The 18,747-nt window shown below is 48.2% G+C and overlaps 1 protein-coding gene across 48 annotated transcripts in view; it reads right to left on the reverse strand.

The window, feature by feature from the left end:
- The window catches only part of PARD3 (par-3 family cell polarity regulator), a 634,673-nt gene that overhangs the window by 519,287 nt on the left and 96,639 nt on the right, over positions 1-18,747 (reverse strand). For 16 of the 48 annotated variants that reach the window (XM_084980452.1, XM_084980453.1, XM_084980450.1 and 13 more), the window contains exon 1: positions 11,281-13,351. The exons of 23 other annotated variants lie outside the window; for them this stretch is intronic. In XM_084980452.1, coding sequence (XP_084836578.1) covers positions 11,281-11,694 — 414 coding nt within the window. In that variant the 5' untranslated portion in view covers positions 11,695-13,351. Of the gene's footprint in view, positions 1-10,036; positions 10,406-11,280; positions 13,352-18,747 lie in introns of those variants that run through there. 9 more of the 48 variants (XM_084980474.1, XM_084980470.1, XM_084980473.1 and 6 more) reach the window with 3 other exon arrangements.

The raw sequence follows: 18,747 nt of genomic DNA on the forward strand, positions 1-18,747 counted from the left end.
ATTTCTGCATGCCTCAGGCATGGCCAAACCCTGACCCCGACCCCACAAAAAAAAAGAAAGAACAAAGCCCAAAGCAAAGTATACTCCTACTCTCCCCTACCAAATGGTATTACTCCTCCAGGGGAAATGAGGAGTTATTCATAACCTGGGGGTGAATGAGGAGACGATGCCCCAACCATCGGTCCCCAGCCACACACCATAGACCCACCCCGCCCTCCACTCCCGGCCCCAGCAAGCCGCAGGATGACCTCATCAACTGAAATATCAACTTTTATTTCCACAACACTTTTCTACACAGAGAAGCAAACTGACCTCTAAAATGTGGCTTATATAAAATTCTTAAAGCCTCTTAATCCTCCTCACTCTTTCCACATGAGATCATAACCTACTGCCTTTCCATAACACTTGGAGCCACTGCTTTGAAATAAATTCCCTCCTCAAGATTTCTCAACCTCTTATATTTATACCCGAGAACCTGCTCTGGTCAGCCTCATCCCTTCAGAGCCTGCCCTGTGCCCGCATCCCTGTGCACCCCTTCCCACCGCGCCTGCTGCCCTGCCCGGAGCCCCAGCCTCCCCGCAGGCTGACCGTCCCCGGCCATCAAGACTCCGCAGCCGCCAGCTTCCCCAAGAGCTTTTCCTGACCAGAACACCCCAAAAAAGGCTAGAACTCTATCTCCAGCCTCACTAGTAATGTTTCTAAAACCCTAAGTGTACAAAATAGTACTCAGATGTCAACTTTGAGCTTTTAAAAGCTGTTAATACTGTATTTTAACACATGCTAAAACAATAGTCCAAAACCTTCTGTTGACCCTACTTTGCCCTTGGGCGACCACACCAATTCTCCCATCCTCTTTTTTTTTCTTTTTTTTTTAACAGCGGCACCTGTGGCACAGGGAAGTTCCTGGGCTGCGGTCGAATCAGAACTGCAACTGCAGCCTGTGCCACAGTCACTGCAAGGCAGCCTCTGAGCCGCATCTGGGACCTATGCTGCAGCTTGCGGCAAGGCCGGATCATTAATGAACAAGGCCAGGGATTGAACCTGCATCCTCACAGAGACTATGCCGGGTTCTTAACCTGCTGAGCCATAATGGGAACTCCTCCCTGATCCTCTTGCCAGCAACATTTTTTAAAGCTGTGTTGTCTCAGATTCTTCTCCCACGAAGCCCATTCCACTCAGGCCTCCACCCCAGCACAGCCCCAAAACGGTCCCCTGAGTTCACGAACAGCCCCCAAGCTGCTAAGTGCGTTCTCAAGATTCATCTTCCTTGGTCTGTCAGCAGAACTTGATACCTGGTCACACGATCCTCCTGGAAAGACTCCAGGAACTTGGCTTATCATCCTTCAACTATCTGATCAAGGCTTGTCTAGTTCTGAGATGCAGGTGTTGACTCCTGCCTCCAGAGAGGTCCCAATTCAACAGTCAGCCACGCCAAGCGGCCGTGACAACAGCACGTCAGAGCATTCATGAGGCCAGCACGTAGTAAATGTCACTCCGTCCTAAGTGCCAACGGGAAAAACCCTCTGGAGAGAAGGCCCTGGGAGGGGACTCCTCCGTCATCCCGACAGAGCACACGAAAAGTCGGATCTGGGGAGGGATGAATTAGGGGCTTAACACAGACATACCACCGCCCATCAACAGAGGACCAGCAAGGACCTACTGCCGAGCACAGGGAGCCACACTCACCATGTGCTAGTAACCTATGAGGGAAAGGAATATAAAAAAGAATATATGTAAATGTACACACACACACATAAATTCAGTGTATAACCAAATCACTTGGCTGTGCACCTGAAACCAATGCAATGTTGTAAATCAACTATACTTCAATTTTGAAAAACAGTAAAAAAAAAAAAAAAAAAGGTTAAAAATCAGTCTGAACGGTGCACATGAAAATGACCTCCTCCCACAAATGTATACAAACCAGGAAGGATTTTTTTTTTGGGGGGGGGGGGGGCCATTGAGAAAATATAAATATCCTTGGAAAAGCAGGCCCTCAGAAGATTTTCCTTTTTTTTTTTTTTTTTTTTCCCTCCCTTTTTAGGGCCACACCCATGGCATACAGAGGTTCCCAGGCTAGGGGCTGAATCAGAGCTATGGCCACCAGCCACAGCTGGATCCGAGCCACATCTGCTATCTACACCACGGCTCAGGGCAACGGTAGATCCTGAACCCACTGATGGAGGCCTGGGATTGAACCCGCATGGCTAGTTGGGCTTCTTACTGTTGAGCCACAGTGGGAACTCCTCAGAAGATTTTAATAGACTGCTTCATCCACACAATTCTCTGTCAATAACCAGAGGACCTGCGGCATTTTCCAGGGAACAGTCAAATACCTAGAGGAGAAAACTGTTTTCTAAAAAAGTTAGAGTATACTCATTGATTCCACCTTGTGGTAGTTTACACTAAAAAATCTGGAAAAATAATTATAGAAATCACTGCTATACTGACTACAGACAGAAACTTAGAAATGTAACTGAACAGAAAGTTGTGATAAGCCAAAAACAGTACTTCCACAATCTGTATACCTGATTAAAAGAAGAGGAAAGTAAGGGAGGGAGAAAAGAAAAAGAAAAGAAAAGAAAAGAAAAGAAAGATAGATGGAGGAAGGGAAACTTCCAGCAAGTAAAATACAAGTCACTACAATGAAGGGAAAAGGAATCAGAACGGGTTGGACCTTCTCAAGAGCAACACCAAGAGGTAGATGATAATAGCACCACGACTTCAAAATTCCTAAGAGAAATGGTCCACAGCATAGAATCCTAGACCTTGCCCAGCAGCTATGAGTATAGGAATGCAAAGCCTCCAAAAAATTACCCCCCTGACACTTTCTCAGGTACGTACTGGATGCACCCCAACAAAACAAAGACATAACCATGAGTGAGGATGGGGCAGCAGGGGAAACAGGGGGCACACCTGGGAGAGAACGCCCAGGATGCCAGCTGCATCCCAGGTGTGGGAGGGGGCGGTCCAGGTGGGAACTGACTCCAGGATGAGGCTGGGAGAGGACTCAGTGCAGGGTAACACTGGACTGCTGGCAGAGCTGGATGGAAGACCAAGCAAAGGTGGAGGAAGAAGGGCATCCATCCCAGGAAAAGCTGTGAAGGAAAGAAAGCGTAATCAAGGTACCTACCATGCATGAGTCAGCTATGAGCTGCTTTTAAGATGAAAATCGTGTGAAATTGAATATTTGATCAAAATTACAACTACTCTGGAGGCAAAGGGGTCTGAGAGAGAGTGTGTGTGTAAAACACAAATCCAAGAAGAAGGAGGCAAAGCGCACACACAGGGCAGTGAAACAAGGTGAAATCTTCCACAAGCAGTCAAAAGACAGACACCAAAGGGAAAGAACTAGCGTGAGCGGCTCACACAGAAATATGGGGAAGAATGTCAGAAGAATCTGGTGGAAGAGCCGGAGAAGGCAACCTCTCTAGGAGGTACTGCTCTTTTCCAAGAGATCCTGGTGGACCCACCTGACACCGCGCGTCTAGAACGTGAGGAATCAAAAAGACAGGAACCCTCGGAATGATCCCTTAAAACAATGGGAATGGTTAACATCCGTCAGTCCTAGCAGCCCAGGATGACATGTGCGGGGACCAAGGCAGTCACTTGGTAACAACATCACCAATAGAGAGCATTTCATCTTTAAAGCCAATAGGAGAACAAGACCGAGAGGATTGTTCTCCTCATGCTGGATTCTCTAGATAAGCATCTCTCCAACCCACTTAAACCAAAAACAAAACACTTGAAAAATGTCCTAAACTTTTTCTTTCACGAGTCATTGGTATTTCAAGAGACATGACGCAATGGTCCCTCAGTATTTGTGGGTGAGGGAAGTTGGTTCCAGGACCCCTGGGAGACACCAAAACCCACAGCTGCTCAAGTCCCTGGTATAAAATGGTGCAGTATTTGCATATAACCTACCACGTCCTCCTGTATAATTTAAATCATCTTTAGCTGACTTATAATACTTAATGCAGTGTAAATGCTATGTCAATAGTTGCCTGTGCAGGGGGCAAATTCAAGTTTTGCTTTTGGAACCTCCTGGAATTTTTAAATATGTTCAATTGACATCCACCGTTGAGACTGAATCTGTAGACGCAGAACCCACAGATAACAGATAACAGTATCGACCACACATGCGTTATCAGCTTTAGCTACTTTAATCAGCTCCGTTTCAAACCTGCCTCTCTTTTAGTATAAATTCAAGCAATAGCACCCATTTTCAATTCTGCTGCAATGACATTAAACAGATTTTTTTGGCTGCTTTCTCAAAGAAGGGCAGAAAACACAGCTGATGCTCAATAATATTAAAACAACCTCTCTCACTATTAAATAACAAGCAGCCCCCTCGTGTTAAGAGCACGCCCCCGCCTCCCACCTTCCCATCCCAAACCACACCCAAGGCCTCACTGCCACAACACAACAGAGCAAACCACAAACCTGCTGTCTGCCTGGAAGAGTGGAGGGCTTCGTTTAACACGTCAATCAAAAAAGAAAACGGCAGCCTGAAACCAAAGGTGAATTCCAACCTCCAGAAATTACCTTCGGGCAGTTGGCTGTATTAGAACCAGCACCTCCATCCTTCACGGGGTCGCACAGAAGCCTCGCCATGTGGGAGGTCAGCCCATTACTGACCCCCCTACCTGTGACATCGCTTTCACAACCACACGGAGAGCACTTGAGCCATGGCTGTGCCCCAGTTCTTGCGCTGCTCCGTGGAGCTCACAGTAGGAGATCACAGAGCTGGCCCGGGGCAGCACCAGGGCAAGAAGGAAAAGGGAGCACCCACAGTTATATCGACCTTCTATTTTACAGCTTTAAAAAGGCATGCGTGAGCATGGTCTCCTGTGCTGGGAGAGTTTATAATCTCTTATTTTCAGATGAGAAAACGGAGGCTCAGAGAGCGTAAGTGGCTGACAAGAAGTCCCAAGAAACAAACGCCGTCGGCCCAGACTCGGCCCGGGTCTGCAGATCAGCCCCAGCCCTTTCTCAGACCCACTCGGATGGTTTCAAACAACAGCAAAACAGTTGCTGTCTTCCCCCGGCCACTCCGCCTCCTAATCTCTTCCCAACAGCATCATTTTTGCATACTTTGCATAATGGGGGGGGTCTATAAAACATTTACTTTACTAAAAAAAAAAGTTTTGGCTTTTTAAAATCAAGTCTGGGAGTTCCCGTCACGGCTCAGTGGTTAATGAATCTGACTAGGAACCATGAGGTTGTAGGTTCGATCCCTGGCCTCGCTCAGTGGGTTAAGGATCCGGCATTGCCGTGAGCTATGGTGTAGGTTGCAGATGCAGCTCGGATCCCGCATTGCTATGGCTGTGGCGTAGGCCGGCAGCAACAGCTCCAATTAGACTCCTAGCCTGGGAACCCCCGTATGCCGCGGGAGTGGCCCTAGAAAAGACAAAAAGACCAAAAAAATAAATGAATAAATAAAATAAAATCAAGTCTAAAACATGACTCACCTAAGTCTTACATTACAGTTCTAACCTCATCCATGATTTTCTATCCCTGGGACTCCATCCCAGACCAGCATCGCTGACAACTAGTTAGATGTTCCAAACCTCAGGCTCGACCCTGGTCCTACTGAATCAAAATTTCTCAGGGCTGAAATGCTTTGCGTTTCTCCTGAATTATTGCATAGTATGCTCAGAAATTCATGGGCTGAGGCCTTCATGAACAGATCTTAAATCAAACATATGTTCACAACTGCGCCTTAAAACTGTTACCATGAACGCATTCATATATATATTTGACACTCCCGTGATAACTATATAAATAAATTCCTCAGTGGCAGGTACAAACTCTTGGAGCAGTTTCACCTCTAAGCTCTTCGCAGGAAATTGGGGAAAGTACATTGCTGGAGCAGGGCCTTTCAGCAGTCCAGCCTCCAGCATCGACCTCTCTCACTGCATGTGAGCATTGGGAGCAGTCTGAATTCCCCAGGGAGCCAGGAAATTTTAATGCAGTGAATAAAAGGATGTCCATTTGGGAATAACTGGCAATTAAACAATTTTTTTGTTGTTGTTCTTAAGGGCCACATCTGCAGCACATGGAGGTTCCCAGGCTAGGGGTCTAATCGGAGCTGTAGCCACTGGCTTATGCCACAGCCACAGCAACTCAGGATCCAAGCCACATCTTCGACCTACATCACAGCTCACAGGAATGCCAGATTCTTAACCCACTGAGCAAGGCCAGGGATCGAACCTTCGTCCTCATGGATGCTAGTCAGATTTGTTTCCGCTGAGCCAAGATGGGAACTCCTAAACCAAATTTTTTTATCAAGTCCTACTTTAACTCATATTTATTAAGCTTCTCTTCCCTGTCTTCATCCTAAAACCAACATCTTGTCCTCATTCCAACTGACCGCACCATACTCCTCTGAGTTAACCTAATCAAACCATAAGCCGACCTCTCAACAGGAAATACAGGGGACAGAGACTCAGGTCATATGGCACCACCAGGAAACAGCCACACAAACCCAGAAGGTGAGACCTTTAATAACGCAAATGCACTGATCTCTTTAAAAAAAAAAAACTGGAGTTCCCGTCGTGGTGCATCAGAAACGAATCTGACTAGGAACCATGAGGTTGTGGGTTCAATCCCTGGCCTCACTCAGTGGGTTAAGGAGCTGGTGTTACCATGGGCTGCGGTGTAGATCACAGACGTGGCATGGATCTGGCATTGCTGTGGCTGTGGCGTAGGCAGCAGCTGTAGCTCTGATTGGTCCCCTAGCCTGAGAACCTCCATATGCCGAGGGTGAGGTCCTAAAAAGCCAAAAAGAAAAAAAAAAAAAGGCAAAAAAGGGTAAAATACAAGAAATCCACATTGTCTAATATCTGGGTAGAATGTATAATTCCAGAGTGGGTCCTGCTCTGGAATGAAACTTTATGAAAAAGAACTGGGACAATTGGAGAATCTGCCACATCACGAGATGGAATTGAAAACTGGAAATTTTCCTGGATATGATTGGTATATAGTTATCATATACAAGAACGTTCTTGTTTTTAGAGGATGTGTGAAGCAGTGCCCTAGTATCTGCAGTTTAGTCTCAAATGGTTCTGTACACAAGAGAAATCAGTGCTATGGCTAATGCATATCTATGTGCATACAGACAAGAAGAAAGCAGATGTAGCAAAAAGCTAAAAACTGGTGACTCTAAGGGTTCAACTTACTACCCTGTAGTTTAGAAATTTTTCAAGAGAAGATGTTAAAGGTCTGTCAGTTTAAAAAATAAAAAATTGGGAACTGTTCTAAGAAACTAAAAAGGCATAACCCAATTCAAGGTATAAGCTTTGACTGCATCCTCATTGAGGTTAAAAAAAAAAAAAAAAATTCCCCATTTTAAAAATCTTGGAAAAGACAAAAAATAAAATATTTTTTAAAATAAAAATCTTGGAGACAGTTGGGGAAAGTTTAATACGGACTCAATGTTAGATGATACTGAAAAACCACTCTTAATTTTCCTAGTCATGCTATTAGTTTTGTAAGAGAATATCCTTATTCTCAGGTGATGTGTGTTAAAGTATTTCGTCTCATGATGTCTGCTGTTTACTTTAAAATACTATATATTGGCATTTCCACTGTGGCTCAATGGGTTAAGAACACAACATAGCATCTGTGAAGATGTGGGTTTGATCCCTGGCCTGACTCAGTGGGTTAAGGATCCAGTGTTGCCACAAGCTGCAGCATAAGTCATGTGGCTTGGATCTGGTGTTGCCATGGCTGTGGTGTAAGGCCGGCAGCTGCAGCTCCAATTCGACTCGTAGTCTGGGAACTTCCATATGCCACAGGTGTGGCCATAAAAAGAAAATAACAATAAAATAAAATACTGTATATTTATAGTATATTACACTATATTAAGTATTATATTATATATACGTATACTTTTTTTAAGCAGAGGGAGATAAACACAGAGAAATGGTTCCGAAGCCACAAGAGGTGGGACCCAAAACCAAGATGGCAGTGGCCTGGGCCAAACCCCCAGATCGGCAGTAGCAGGATGATAACACCCCCTAAGGCAGGAGGAGGCACAGAGCCCAGGGTGGAGGCTGTGGCAGCAGCTGGTCCCTGGAGGCCTTCAGGGCAGGAGCTGGAATCTGGAAAGAGACGTTGACATGGCAGAGACACAGCTCACAGCAGACAGGAGGAGACAGCCACTGCAGGGCTATTCTGCCATGGGCCTCCCATCTCCCACTAAGTCCCACTGGCCAAATCCAACCAGAGGTCAGCTGACACAGCTGTCCTTGGAGTTGTTCATAACAAATTGGGGGAAAGATTGGCTGTAAACAACCTTAACGACCCAGGGTTCATGAGAGGAAGGAAGCCAGCATTTTCACATGCTGCTCCTGAGTTCTAAATTGTCCCACATGTTTTGATTGGGGGGAGGGGTTGGTGGGGTGAGTACCCTGTGTACCACGCATCAAAATGCTTAAAACGGAACATACCCATTAACCCAGGAACTTAGAGTGTTTGTCTACGTGGTCAGCGCGTACACATTAAATCAGAGGCTTTAATAAACAATAATACAGCAGAGGGAGCTCCTGTTGTGGCTCAGTGGGTTATGAACCTGACTAGTACCAAGGAAGATAGGGCTTGGATCCTGGCCTCACTCAGCAGGTTAAGGATCCGGCATTGCCATGAGCTGTGGAGCAGGTTGCAGACGCGGCTCGGATCAGGTGTTGCTGTGGCTGTGGTGTAGGCCCGCAGCGATAGCTCTGATTCGACCCCTAGCCTGGGAACATCCACAGGCCACAGGTGAGGCCCTAAAGAGGGAAAAAAAAAAAAAAAAAGCCTCTGCATAGAATACCATGGAAGGTATGTTATCTCACCTTGACCCTGACGACAGTGGACCCTGTAGGCACAGGCACAAGTCCAGCACTGGTGCTCACAAGAGGCAGTGCTTGTCTATACCTTCGGATTCTCCCTAATAAACACATACGTAGAGTGCATTCACCTTAAACAACCAGTGAGCACAGCCCGTGCCTTCCCTCTTCTCGTGTTCTCAGTAATGGACTTGCCATTTATCGTGCCTCAATCCTGTCCACATCCTGCAGCCACATCCATCTTCACCAAATGCCTGCTTGACGGAGTCCTCGTCCTGTGATGAGTCATTTCCAATGACTCACTACATTCTGAAGGTTAAAACCCAACATCCTTGGCCAAGGACTCAACACTCTCTCCACGCCTGTTTTTCCAGGCTCCGCACAGACCCCATCACCGGCCCTCAGTTCTCCGCAGAAGGCCTGCCGTGGCCTCGCCACACCCAGGTCTCGCTTGTCCGCTCGCTTTGAAACCGCAGCACCAGAGCCGGGCCTGGGCCAGAGCAGGTGCCCGGGAAACACTGGTTCAGTCCGCTCCACACGCCGGAACCCCCACAGCTCCAACACCCAAGCCGCCAACTCCTTTCCCACCCGCGATCACAGCCGTCCCGTGAAATGGACTCTAAGCCCTGGGCGTTCACCTAGGCCACATGTTTGTCACCAAAGGGCCTACTTCCCTGTACACGTGTGGCGTTTCACCGACCTCTAGATCCATTTCCCAAAGGCAGGGACCTTCTACTTTTTTTAGCATCGAACAATGAACAGAGCACCATGATGTCATATAAATAAGGCTTAAAATGCGCATAAATAAATATAGTAATAACCCTATTGGGAAAAGGAAAAAAAAAACTTAAGACTTTCTCAGAAACTATAATCAACAAACACAGGCTTGTGCTGTCCTAACAGCCAAAAGGAACACAGGGGACTGGGTGTCTTGTCAGGATCAATGCCCGCTTCCCCCTTTGTCCCCTGACTCCCAGAGCTGGCGCAACAAACACCGCGTGACTATACCCACTGATGCCCGCAGACAGGCATCAGCTACTCTTCCCTTCCCGGGTCAGAGAACCCAGTTTCCAGTAGAAACACCTTCCTTCTCACCCACAGAGCTGAGTCCCCCGCCCCCCAGGCCTGCAACACCGGGCGATGTGAGTTTACGCCTGGATAAACTGCCTACGACCCAAAAAAAGGTGGGTCAGCCTATGGCTCACCTTGGCCAACCACATTCTCTTCTCCGCAGCGCTGGTGAGGGCAGGACCAAAGGGTGGGGTGGGGGGGCGCGGAGACACTGGAGCAGGAAACGTGAGGCATGAACCCGGGTCCCTACGAGCAATAGGGACCTGCGGGAGCCTCTCTCCTCACGGTACCGGATTGGGAAGGAGGAGCCTGGCTGGGGCCTGCCCTTCCCTCCCCCAGCTCTCCTGGTTCAAGTAACTGCTTTCAGCTCCACGTGCAGATGGGAAGCCCAGGTGGCAGGAATCCTAACTTGTCTGAGAAGATCACACGTGCAGTGTCAGCTGAAGAGGAAGGGCGCTCCAGCTCAGATGTCACTCCAATGTCTAAACTCAAGGCATGCGCTCTCTGGCACACCGCCTCTCGCACGAGGATCAAGCAGATTTGTCAGGGGAACAAATGTGGAAGGAAAAATTCATCAAGAGAGAGTCACTGCTGTTTTCCCTTCTTTTTGTCCTTCCTTCCTTCCGGCTTAGGATGGAAGAAAAGGATAATGAAAAATATATCACCCACCAGTCAATAAACTGGACAAACGTCAGCATGAGGACGGCACACCAGGCCCCCTGTACAGATGCACAGACGGCGGAAGAGGCATTCCAGTCAGGCTCCCAGCCGCGCTGGGTTCAAAGCTGCTGAGAAAACCACCCACAACCCTTAAAAATCCAGCCTCGTTCCCCTCAGGGCAGAGACCCACCCTGTGGCCTCCTCTGCGCTCAGCGTGTGCGCAGCTCAGACAAAAACGGAGATCTTTCAAAGTGAACTAAAACGCTGAACGTCTTTCTAGGCTTGATAAAGAAAGACCCAACCTAAGAGATCCTGAAGGCTGTCACCCAGCCACACAAAAGGAAAACCTCCCTCTCCCACTTACCCTCCACAGCGAGCGGGTGAGAGAGGCTGACTCAGACCAAAAGGAATTTCTCTGACCTGGAAGGAAAGCCTCCCTGAAACATGATAAACTCTGAACAGCTCAGAATCCTAAAGCAAACCAACAAAATGTGACCCCAGAGCCGCTCTCCACGCCCCCTCCTATTTCTTCATCCACAAACCACCTCCCAGTTTCTCTTAAAGAAATTATCGCAAATGACTTAAAAATCCACCCTTAATTGCTTACACCGGGCCATAGCCAACAGTCCCCAGGTGAGAAGAAATACTCCTGAACTAAGAGGGAAGAAAGAGGGCGCCACGAGGAAAGGGCGACTTTGGACAGAGAACCCGCACCCACCTTGGGTCTCCTCTTGTGAAACCTGGGCAAACGGCCGTCCAGCCGCATCCTGCGGACTCTGCACCGAAACCCAGCACAGCCCAAGCTGCGCGGGGTCCAGCTGGGAGCTCCACAGCACCGCCACATCGCAGGGCTGGCCCACGGCACGGACACCGCACAGCAGTGCTCGGAAGGCGGCTCAGACCATGGGCACGCGGGAGGGCGGAGGGCCGGTCCCAGGGACTCTCGGGACTGCTGATGCCAGAGGTGGGGCTCCTGCCTCCTCCCAGATATGATGGTATCTTCAAAAGATGTGCGGGACACGAGCATCCTCCGGAGGCTGATGACCGTGGACAGCGCTGCAGGCGGGGAACCCGGGTCAGCTTTTAGGAAGATTTTCCGGAGGGAAGGGAGCGACAGAGGGCACGCGGGCATCACGTATCCCAAGATCCGGCCAGTCGGTCCACGGGATCTCCTCACCGCTCACACTTGCGATGGCTCATTCGCACCTGCCTGGACAGCCACCCCCACCTCTTCGCCTGTGGCAAGCGTGCCCACATGCCAGAGGCCCACATTCTAACAGCGGCCTCTTCACGTCAGTCTTCAGTCCCACTTATCCTGTGCCCTCTCTCTCCACAGCACCCACGACAGTGGCTTGAAGATGTGTGTGTTTTACAAGCATCCCCAGATGAGCCTGTGGACCTGATTCATGCATTCACACAGTTTTTGGGCATCTCCCCTATGGCAGGTCCGGAACAGATACAGGTCACAGCAGTAAACGGGCCTGGGGCCCCAGAGTCTCTCTCTTAGACACAGCCTCACACCCCCGAAGTCATCAACACATATAACTGGTTATCTCCAACCAAAGATCAATTTGTATTCCGTTACCAGCTCCTATTTGTTTCCACATGTGTTGGCACTTAGATGTTTCCTGAATATCCCTTACGTGATTCATAAGCCTACCTGGGGACATCTGGTCAATTTCAAATTTGAAGTGGGGGAAATTTAAAGGAAAGGCACCAAAATACCTTATGAAATATGTAAAGGAGCTTATATAGGCTAATGTCATATAATCTCTTAAATACATGGTTAGTTCAGAGCTCTTGCGAAGTTTTCCCTTATAAGGTGTTTGAAATATAGGTAACTGTGGCTTCAATTTATTGCTTCTAAGAAACCGTAATACACAGCATCTCAGTGAGGAAAAAAAAACAAACCAAACACGAAGCAGCACGATCAAAGCACTAAAACAGAAAACACAGCAAGCATAAACCCGACCAGCCTATTCTGCAGCATACTTCAAAGCCAGGTTTCCGATAAAAATCCTACATGGAAGCAAAGAAGCAAATTAGCTGTACAGGAACCCAGGCAAAACCTAATTACACAACTAGTAATTAAAGTGTGAAATGAACGACCTCAAACAATAATAAAACATGTAGCTCTACACTTATCAGACGGGGGGGGGGGGGGGGGGGGGACGGGGGGGACAAGACAGAAGCAAAGCTGGTTTGTGAAGCTCTGAAGATGCACCGATACAGGGCGGACGGGACAAGAACCAGGGCTTCATGACAGAGGCACCCAGTGGGCAACGGAAGGCCCCACTAGCCGAGCAGCCTGCCACAGCACAAATCCTTCCCTCTCTGCAGATCCCCGAGGCCTCATCTGCAGCAGTGATGGGGGTGGTTATCTCTGAGGTTCACGTGTTGTTCAACCAGTCACGAAAATTCAACACACTCCAGGCAGCTCTCCTTTTCAAAGTGGAAAGGAGATAATTAAGCATTTCCACAAGCACCACAATCTGATCTCAAATCAATCTCCAAAGCAACTTGTAATACAAAATTAAAACTACCAAACAGCGGGAGTTCCCTTGTGGCTCGGCAGAAATGAATAGGACTAGGATCCATGAGGAGGCAGGTTCGATTCTGCTTAGTGGGTTAAGGATCTGGCGATGTCTCATGAGCTCTGGTGTAGGTGGCAGATGCGGCTTGGATCTGGCGTGGCTGTGGCTGTGACTGCAGTTCCAGCTCAGATTCAATCCCTAGCCTGAGAACTTCCACATGCAGCGCCTGCGGCCTCAAAAAAAAAAAAAAAAAAAAAAAAACCTAACCTCGCCTACAACCTTCTCTGTTGCACATCTGTTCACAAACACGTGTCTCGGCTGTGGCAGAGTTCCAAGCTCTGTCCATCCCACCCACTCTTCCAAACCCAGGGAACATCCTGGCAGCGAGAGAAGTGTAACTCTGTGCCCTCCGAAATGTGAAGAGCAGGAAGCCGGGCCCCAGGCTCATGCAGAACGCTGGACCATTCCTGCCATCAGAAGAGTCAAGGATACAGAGAACATCCAATTGGAGGCTCCTAATAGCTGAAAACATGCTGTTACACAGTCTCACAGCTGCAGATAAGAGGACGGCGTGTTACCCACTGCCAACAACTAAGCACTTAACACTCAGTCTGAAGCAGTATGTGTGTTTTAGGGTAAAAGGGGTACAGCCAGGTCTATGTACGGCCCCTCCAAGACTTTTTTTTTTTCTTTTTTTGGCTGCAGTCTGGGCAGCAGAGGGACCCCAAGGATGAAAGGGCATATTATTTTTTGGCCACACCCTCAGCATGTGATCGAACCCTCACCACAGCAGTGACAACACTGGATCCTTAACCCATGGCACCACCAAGGGAACGCCTCTACAAGACTCTAAAATCAATTTTGGGAGGTGAGCCACTGGTATGCAGAAAGTTCGCTAACAATAGCCAGTTATCAAAATTAGATGCCAACCAACTGGTACAGGAATTCCAAAACTCAGAAAACACTGAAAGACAAAGCAACACTTCACGAAGGAGTTATGTCACCTCCAAAGGGGGAATCTCAGGCCCAAGGTGCGGAGGCCAAGACATACATGGCAGTTTGCACAGCAGGGAAGAACCCCGACAGGACACAGCGCTTGGCTCATACGTGACTCATTCTCCCCTCCAGGACCGCGATGTGCAGGGCTGAGCACACATGCAGGACCCCACTGGGGCCAGGCTGCAGAAGAGGCTCTCTAGCCCCGAGCGCCAGCCCCTGACACTCCAGCTGCATGTTGGCTCTCGACAACTCGTAAAACAAGGCAACATGTCACCAAGAGAAGCAGCACACACAAACCCACAATGTGAGATCTGACCAAAGAGCCCAAGTCAAATTTTGTTTTAAATTCCCAAAAGTTAAGGATTATGGGATGATCTTGAGGCTGCAGTCTCTGGCCAGAACCCATCCCTCCTCTTTTTACATTTAAATCCGATCTGGATAAAACTCCCTTGCCTCAAATGGGCTCCACCTCAACAGTTCCTTAAACATCCCTCCAAGCTCTCCCCGTTTATCAAAAGCTAAACGAGACAGCAGGTCCATAAGACTCAACAAGGAAAACAGAAATCCCGTCGGACCTGTGTCCCTGTGAGCAAGGCAAGCGGCCCCCACCTTTCCATCGCCTGCCCAGCACAGCCCTCCCCGCCTCCTGCCACTAAGACACGTCCACGTTCCCGACTCGGCAGAGGAACAAACACTGGACTGAATTAGCATAAAATCAGCCCATGCTCGTGTGTGAACTGCAACACTGGAGCCCATTCTTACTGAAAATCCATGATGCCAAACATGAGGCAAAGCCCATCTGGCCTCAACGAGTGTTTGTTTTGACACAAAGCCTCTGTGCGGGCCTGCCCCGCAGTCACGTGACATGCCTGCAAAAACTTGTCCCTGTTTTGGATGGACCCGCAAACAAGGGGACGGGCACCAGAATTTCAGTTTGTGGTGCAAGTTAGGTTGCAAAACAATTTCCCCCACAGGTGACTACAAATAGAGTATGGATGCCTGGCATTCGTTTTCCTTTCTTTCCGCTTACTTTAAAAAAAGAAAAACCGTCTTGGAAATGATGCCATTTTGTACTGTGTCAGGAATTCTTCTCAACTCACCTAAGATAAAACCTACAGACATACAAATATATACCACCAATGTCCTTAAAATGTGTCCAGTTATCTAGAAAGGCAAAATCCATCATAATTTAAATGAAATAACTTGCCTTTAACATCTTCCACTCTCCCTTAGTGAGATGTCGCAACATTATAAACTAAAAAGAAAAAACTCAACAGACTACCTAGAGGACATCCGTTCCCCCTCTGTGCTCCATCATAGCAGAAAGGCAATAGAAATACTGAGAAGGGTGACCCGTTTATTCTAACTCGACACCACATATTCAAGCACCCCTGACAAAGCTTACATAGAAGATATGCCATTGAAGCAAACTTGACTTGGTTACAGGTAAACCCTAGGCAATGTCCACTCTTCACAAAGACCACCGGCAACCAGAAGAAATCAATTCCAGAGGTGAGGAGATGGCATTCTAAAACTAACAGGGATTCTAACATTCAAATTAAATTTCCTCCCTGGGAGCTCCCATTGTGGCTCAGTGGTTAACGAATCCAACTAGGAACCATGAGGTTGCGGGTTCGGTCCCTGCCCTTGCTAAGTGGGTTAATGATCCGGCGTTGCCGTGAGCTGTGGTGTAGGTTGCAGACGCGGCTCGGATCCCGCGTTGCTGTGGCTCTGGCATAGGCCGGTGGCTACAGCTCCGATTCGACCCCTAGCCTGGGAACCTCCATATGCCGCGGGAGCAGCCCGAAGAAATAGCAAAAAAAAAAAAAAAAAATAATAATAATAATAAATTAAGAAGAAGAGAGTGGGGCGGGGGGCGGAAGGGGTCTCCCTAAGCGTGTCCGACATGTGCGAGGGTCGGGCAGGTGACTGGGGTGCTCAGCCTGGACAGGGTCAACAGGAGAGCAGGCATTGCGGTGCCACAGCCCCAGTCACAGACGCCGCCGGACCGCATCTCCTGCAGCTGTCAGAAGCCGCGCTTGCACCCCTGAGGACAGGGTCAAAGAAGGAATCCAGAGTCTAACAGGGAGGTGGACTCAGTATCTAACAGAAGATACAAATAGAGCATTAAGGAGCCCTGCCAAGCTGAATTGGATAAAAAAATGTGTATCGGGGTTATGCCAATACCTTCAATCAAGCATATATTAAATCACAAATGACTAAACGCTAACATTAGAAAAACGCTAACTTGTTATTTTCTAAATAGTAATAAGTAGGATCTCACCCCCCCACTCTGTCCCTCACCCCCACCCCTTCGAGAGGACGTCACCTGCAGCGATAACAAGTTCTAGTTTACCTACCACATATTTAAGAATAAACTGGCTCAGGAGTTCCCATCGTGGCTCAGTGGTTAACGAATCCGACTAGGAACCATGAGATTTCGGGTTCGATCCCTGGCCTTGCCCAGTGGGTTAAAGATCCGGCGTTGCCGTGGGCTGCGGTGTAGGTTGCAGATGCAGCTCGGATCCGGCGTTGCTGTGACTGTGGTGTAGGCCGTCAGCTATAGCTCTGATTTGACCCCTAGCCTTGGAACCTCCATATGCCGCGGGAGTGGCCTTAGAAAAGGGAAAAAGACAAAAAAAGAATAAACTGGCTCAATGCTTCTGCACAGGGTCCCCATCAATCACAATGACAGGAAACATCCCCAGAGGCATCCTGCCTGGCAGACCAGCCTGGCTGCTCCATCTCCAGTGGGAGCGGGGTCAAGCAGGCTCGCGGTTCGACACGGTGCCCCAGTGGTCAGTCCGCTCCCTCCTCATGCCCAGACACATGCTGAAAGCCTCCATCTCAAAAACACTTAACTTCACATCGTCTGCCTCTGCCTGTGTAGAAACCCTTAAATGAACGTGATGCCTTACTGACTCCCCAGATTTTATCTGTCACAGTTAAGGTGCTCTTCTTTGAACTTCTTTCAGCTCAGATCACTGAATATTCCAAACAATCCTTTAAAAACCAAAATGTGGAGTTCCCGTCATGGCACAGTGGAAATAGGCCGGCAGCAATAGCTCTGATTAGACCCCTAGCCTGGGAAGCTCCATATGCTGTGGGTGCGGCCCTATAAAGATAAAAAAATAAAAAATAAAATAAAGTAAAAACTAAAATGTATTAGGTATCAATCAGATCAGAGTAATTAGTCTTTGGCTTTATTAGGTCAAGAAAAGTTTTAAACTTCCCACTTAGCACAGCTCGTTTCCCTGCTTGGAGGGGAAAAAAAACCCAAGGCCCTCATAAATGTTGCATTAGCCTAGTACACTGTTTTAAAACATGCTCAAGTATTGACCACAGTGATGCAGCAGAGGCCCTGAAGGTGCTGGCTTGGTAACTCCGCAGGGACACAGGACCTGGACAGGGCTGCTTCCTCCTGGGGCGGGGAATGGGGGGCCTGTCTTACACTCTAAATACAGGGCAGAGGGGGCCACCGTAGAGTGTTTGACTCTCAAGTTCCTGTGTCTGTTACTTCCAGGGCGATGGCTCTGGGACTGCTACTAAAACCCAGAGCCACCAGCAGAGGGCACTCTGGAGCAGAGGTTCCTTTCCTCCACAAAGGGAAAGAGTCCTGCACCCCAACAAGGCAGAAACGCCTTCTTAACTGAAACTTCATATTCAGCATGGGAACAGATTAATCAGAAATTAGAAGCCGCTCACGTGTTCATGAGAAAAAGGCAATTGGAAAGATGCTGCAAAACAAACCCAACAGCATTTAAAATATCCCTCCTTATAAAACACTTCTGCAGGGGGGGGAAACAAACTATGCAGAGCATTCGGAAGCTGTACCATGGTCTACAAAGCCACGCAGTTAAAATGTCCCTCCAAATCACGCCCAGGTGTAACGGTTTGTACGACCATCCACTCTCTTGTAATGACACAGAGGGTGCTATTCATTCCCCCTTTGGTTCTCCTAGATGACTAATTTTTTAAAGGTCATACATTTCTCTATTTGCTAGCAACATGTTTCTAAACTGATTAGTCAATTTCTAAATTTCCTTGTAAAAATTAAACAATATGTAAGACACTGCCCTGTTCCTAACCTCCATAAATTATTTTAAATAATTTGATTACTGTCACAGTAAACATAGCATATAGAACCACAGGAAATACTACAGTGAAATAATATGCATATATTATCTTAATTTACGTATGCATATGTAAGTTAAATTGGCCACATACCGTGAGACGTTTTTGTTCGTTACTGCTATGCCCAGTTACTGCCCCTCAAGGCAGAGCACCATGGTGAGGGGTGGGGAAGGGCGCCTGGGGAAGTCAGCCCGGCCGGAGGCATTTCCGGAACCCCTGCAACATCCTCCAGGGTTCTGGATGTCCTGATCCAAGGGACAAAGACGTGCTGCGGAGCAAGTGCCCCAGCAGGAAAATGCCAAGGCTCTGAATCAGCCTCATGAGCTAAGTGGCTTCGGAGGTTCCTCAATTGGAAGGGAGCTGCTTCAGCACAAGGCAGAGCGTCCCGGAGGTAGCGCCCAGGCTCTGAACCTCGCTGGAGCCAACTCCTGACCCTGTCTCTGCCTTCCTTCCCTCGGCTGAGAAATGGAACAAGAAAGAGTCCCCAATGCACAGAGCAGTTAAACTGATGAAAGCAG

The sequence above is a fragment of the Sus scrofa genome, chromosome 10 (assembly GCF_054392235.1).
Source record: "Sus scrofa isolate SSC_HxYL_T2T_F1_AM1 chromosome 10, Sscrofa_HxYL_maternal_Yorkshire_Landrace_v2.0, whole genome shotgun sequence".
Taxonomy (NCBI): Eukaryota; Metazoa; Chordata; class Mammalia; order Artiodactyla; family Suidae; genus Sus; species Sus scrofa.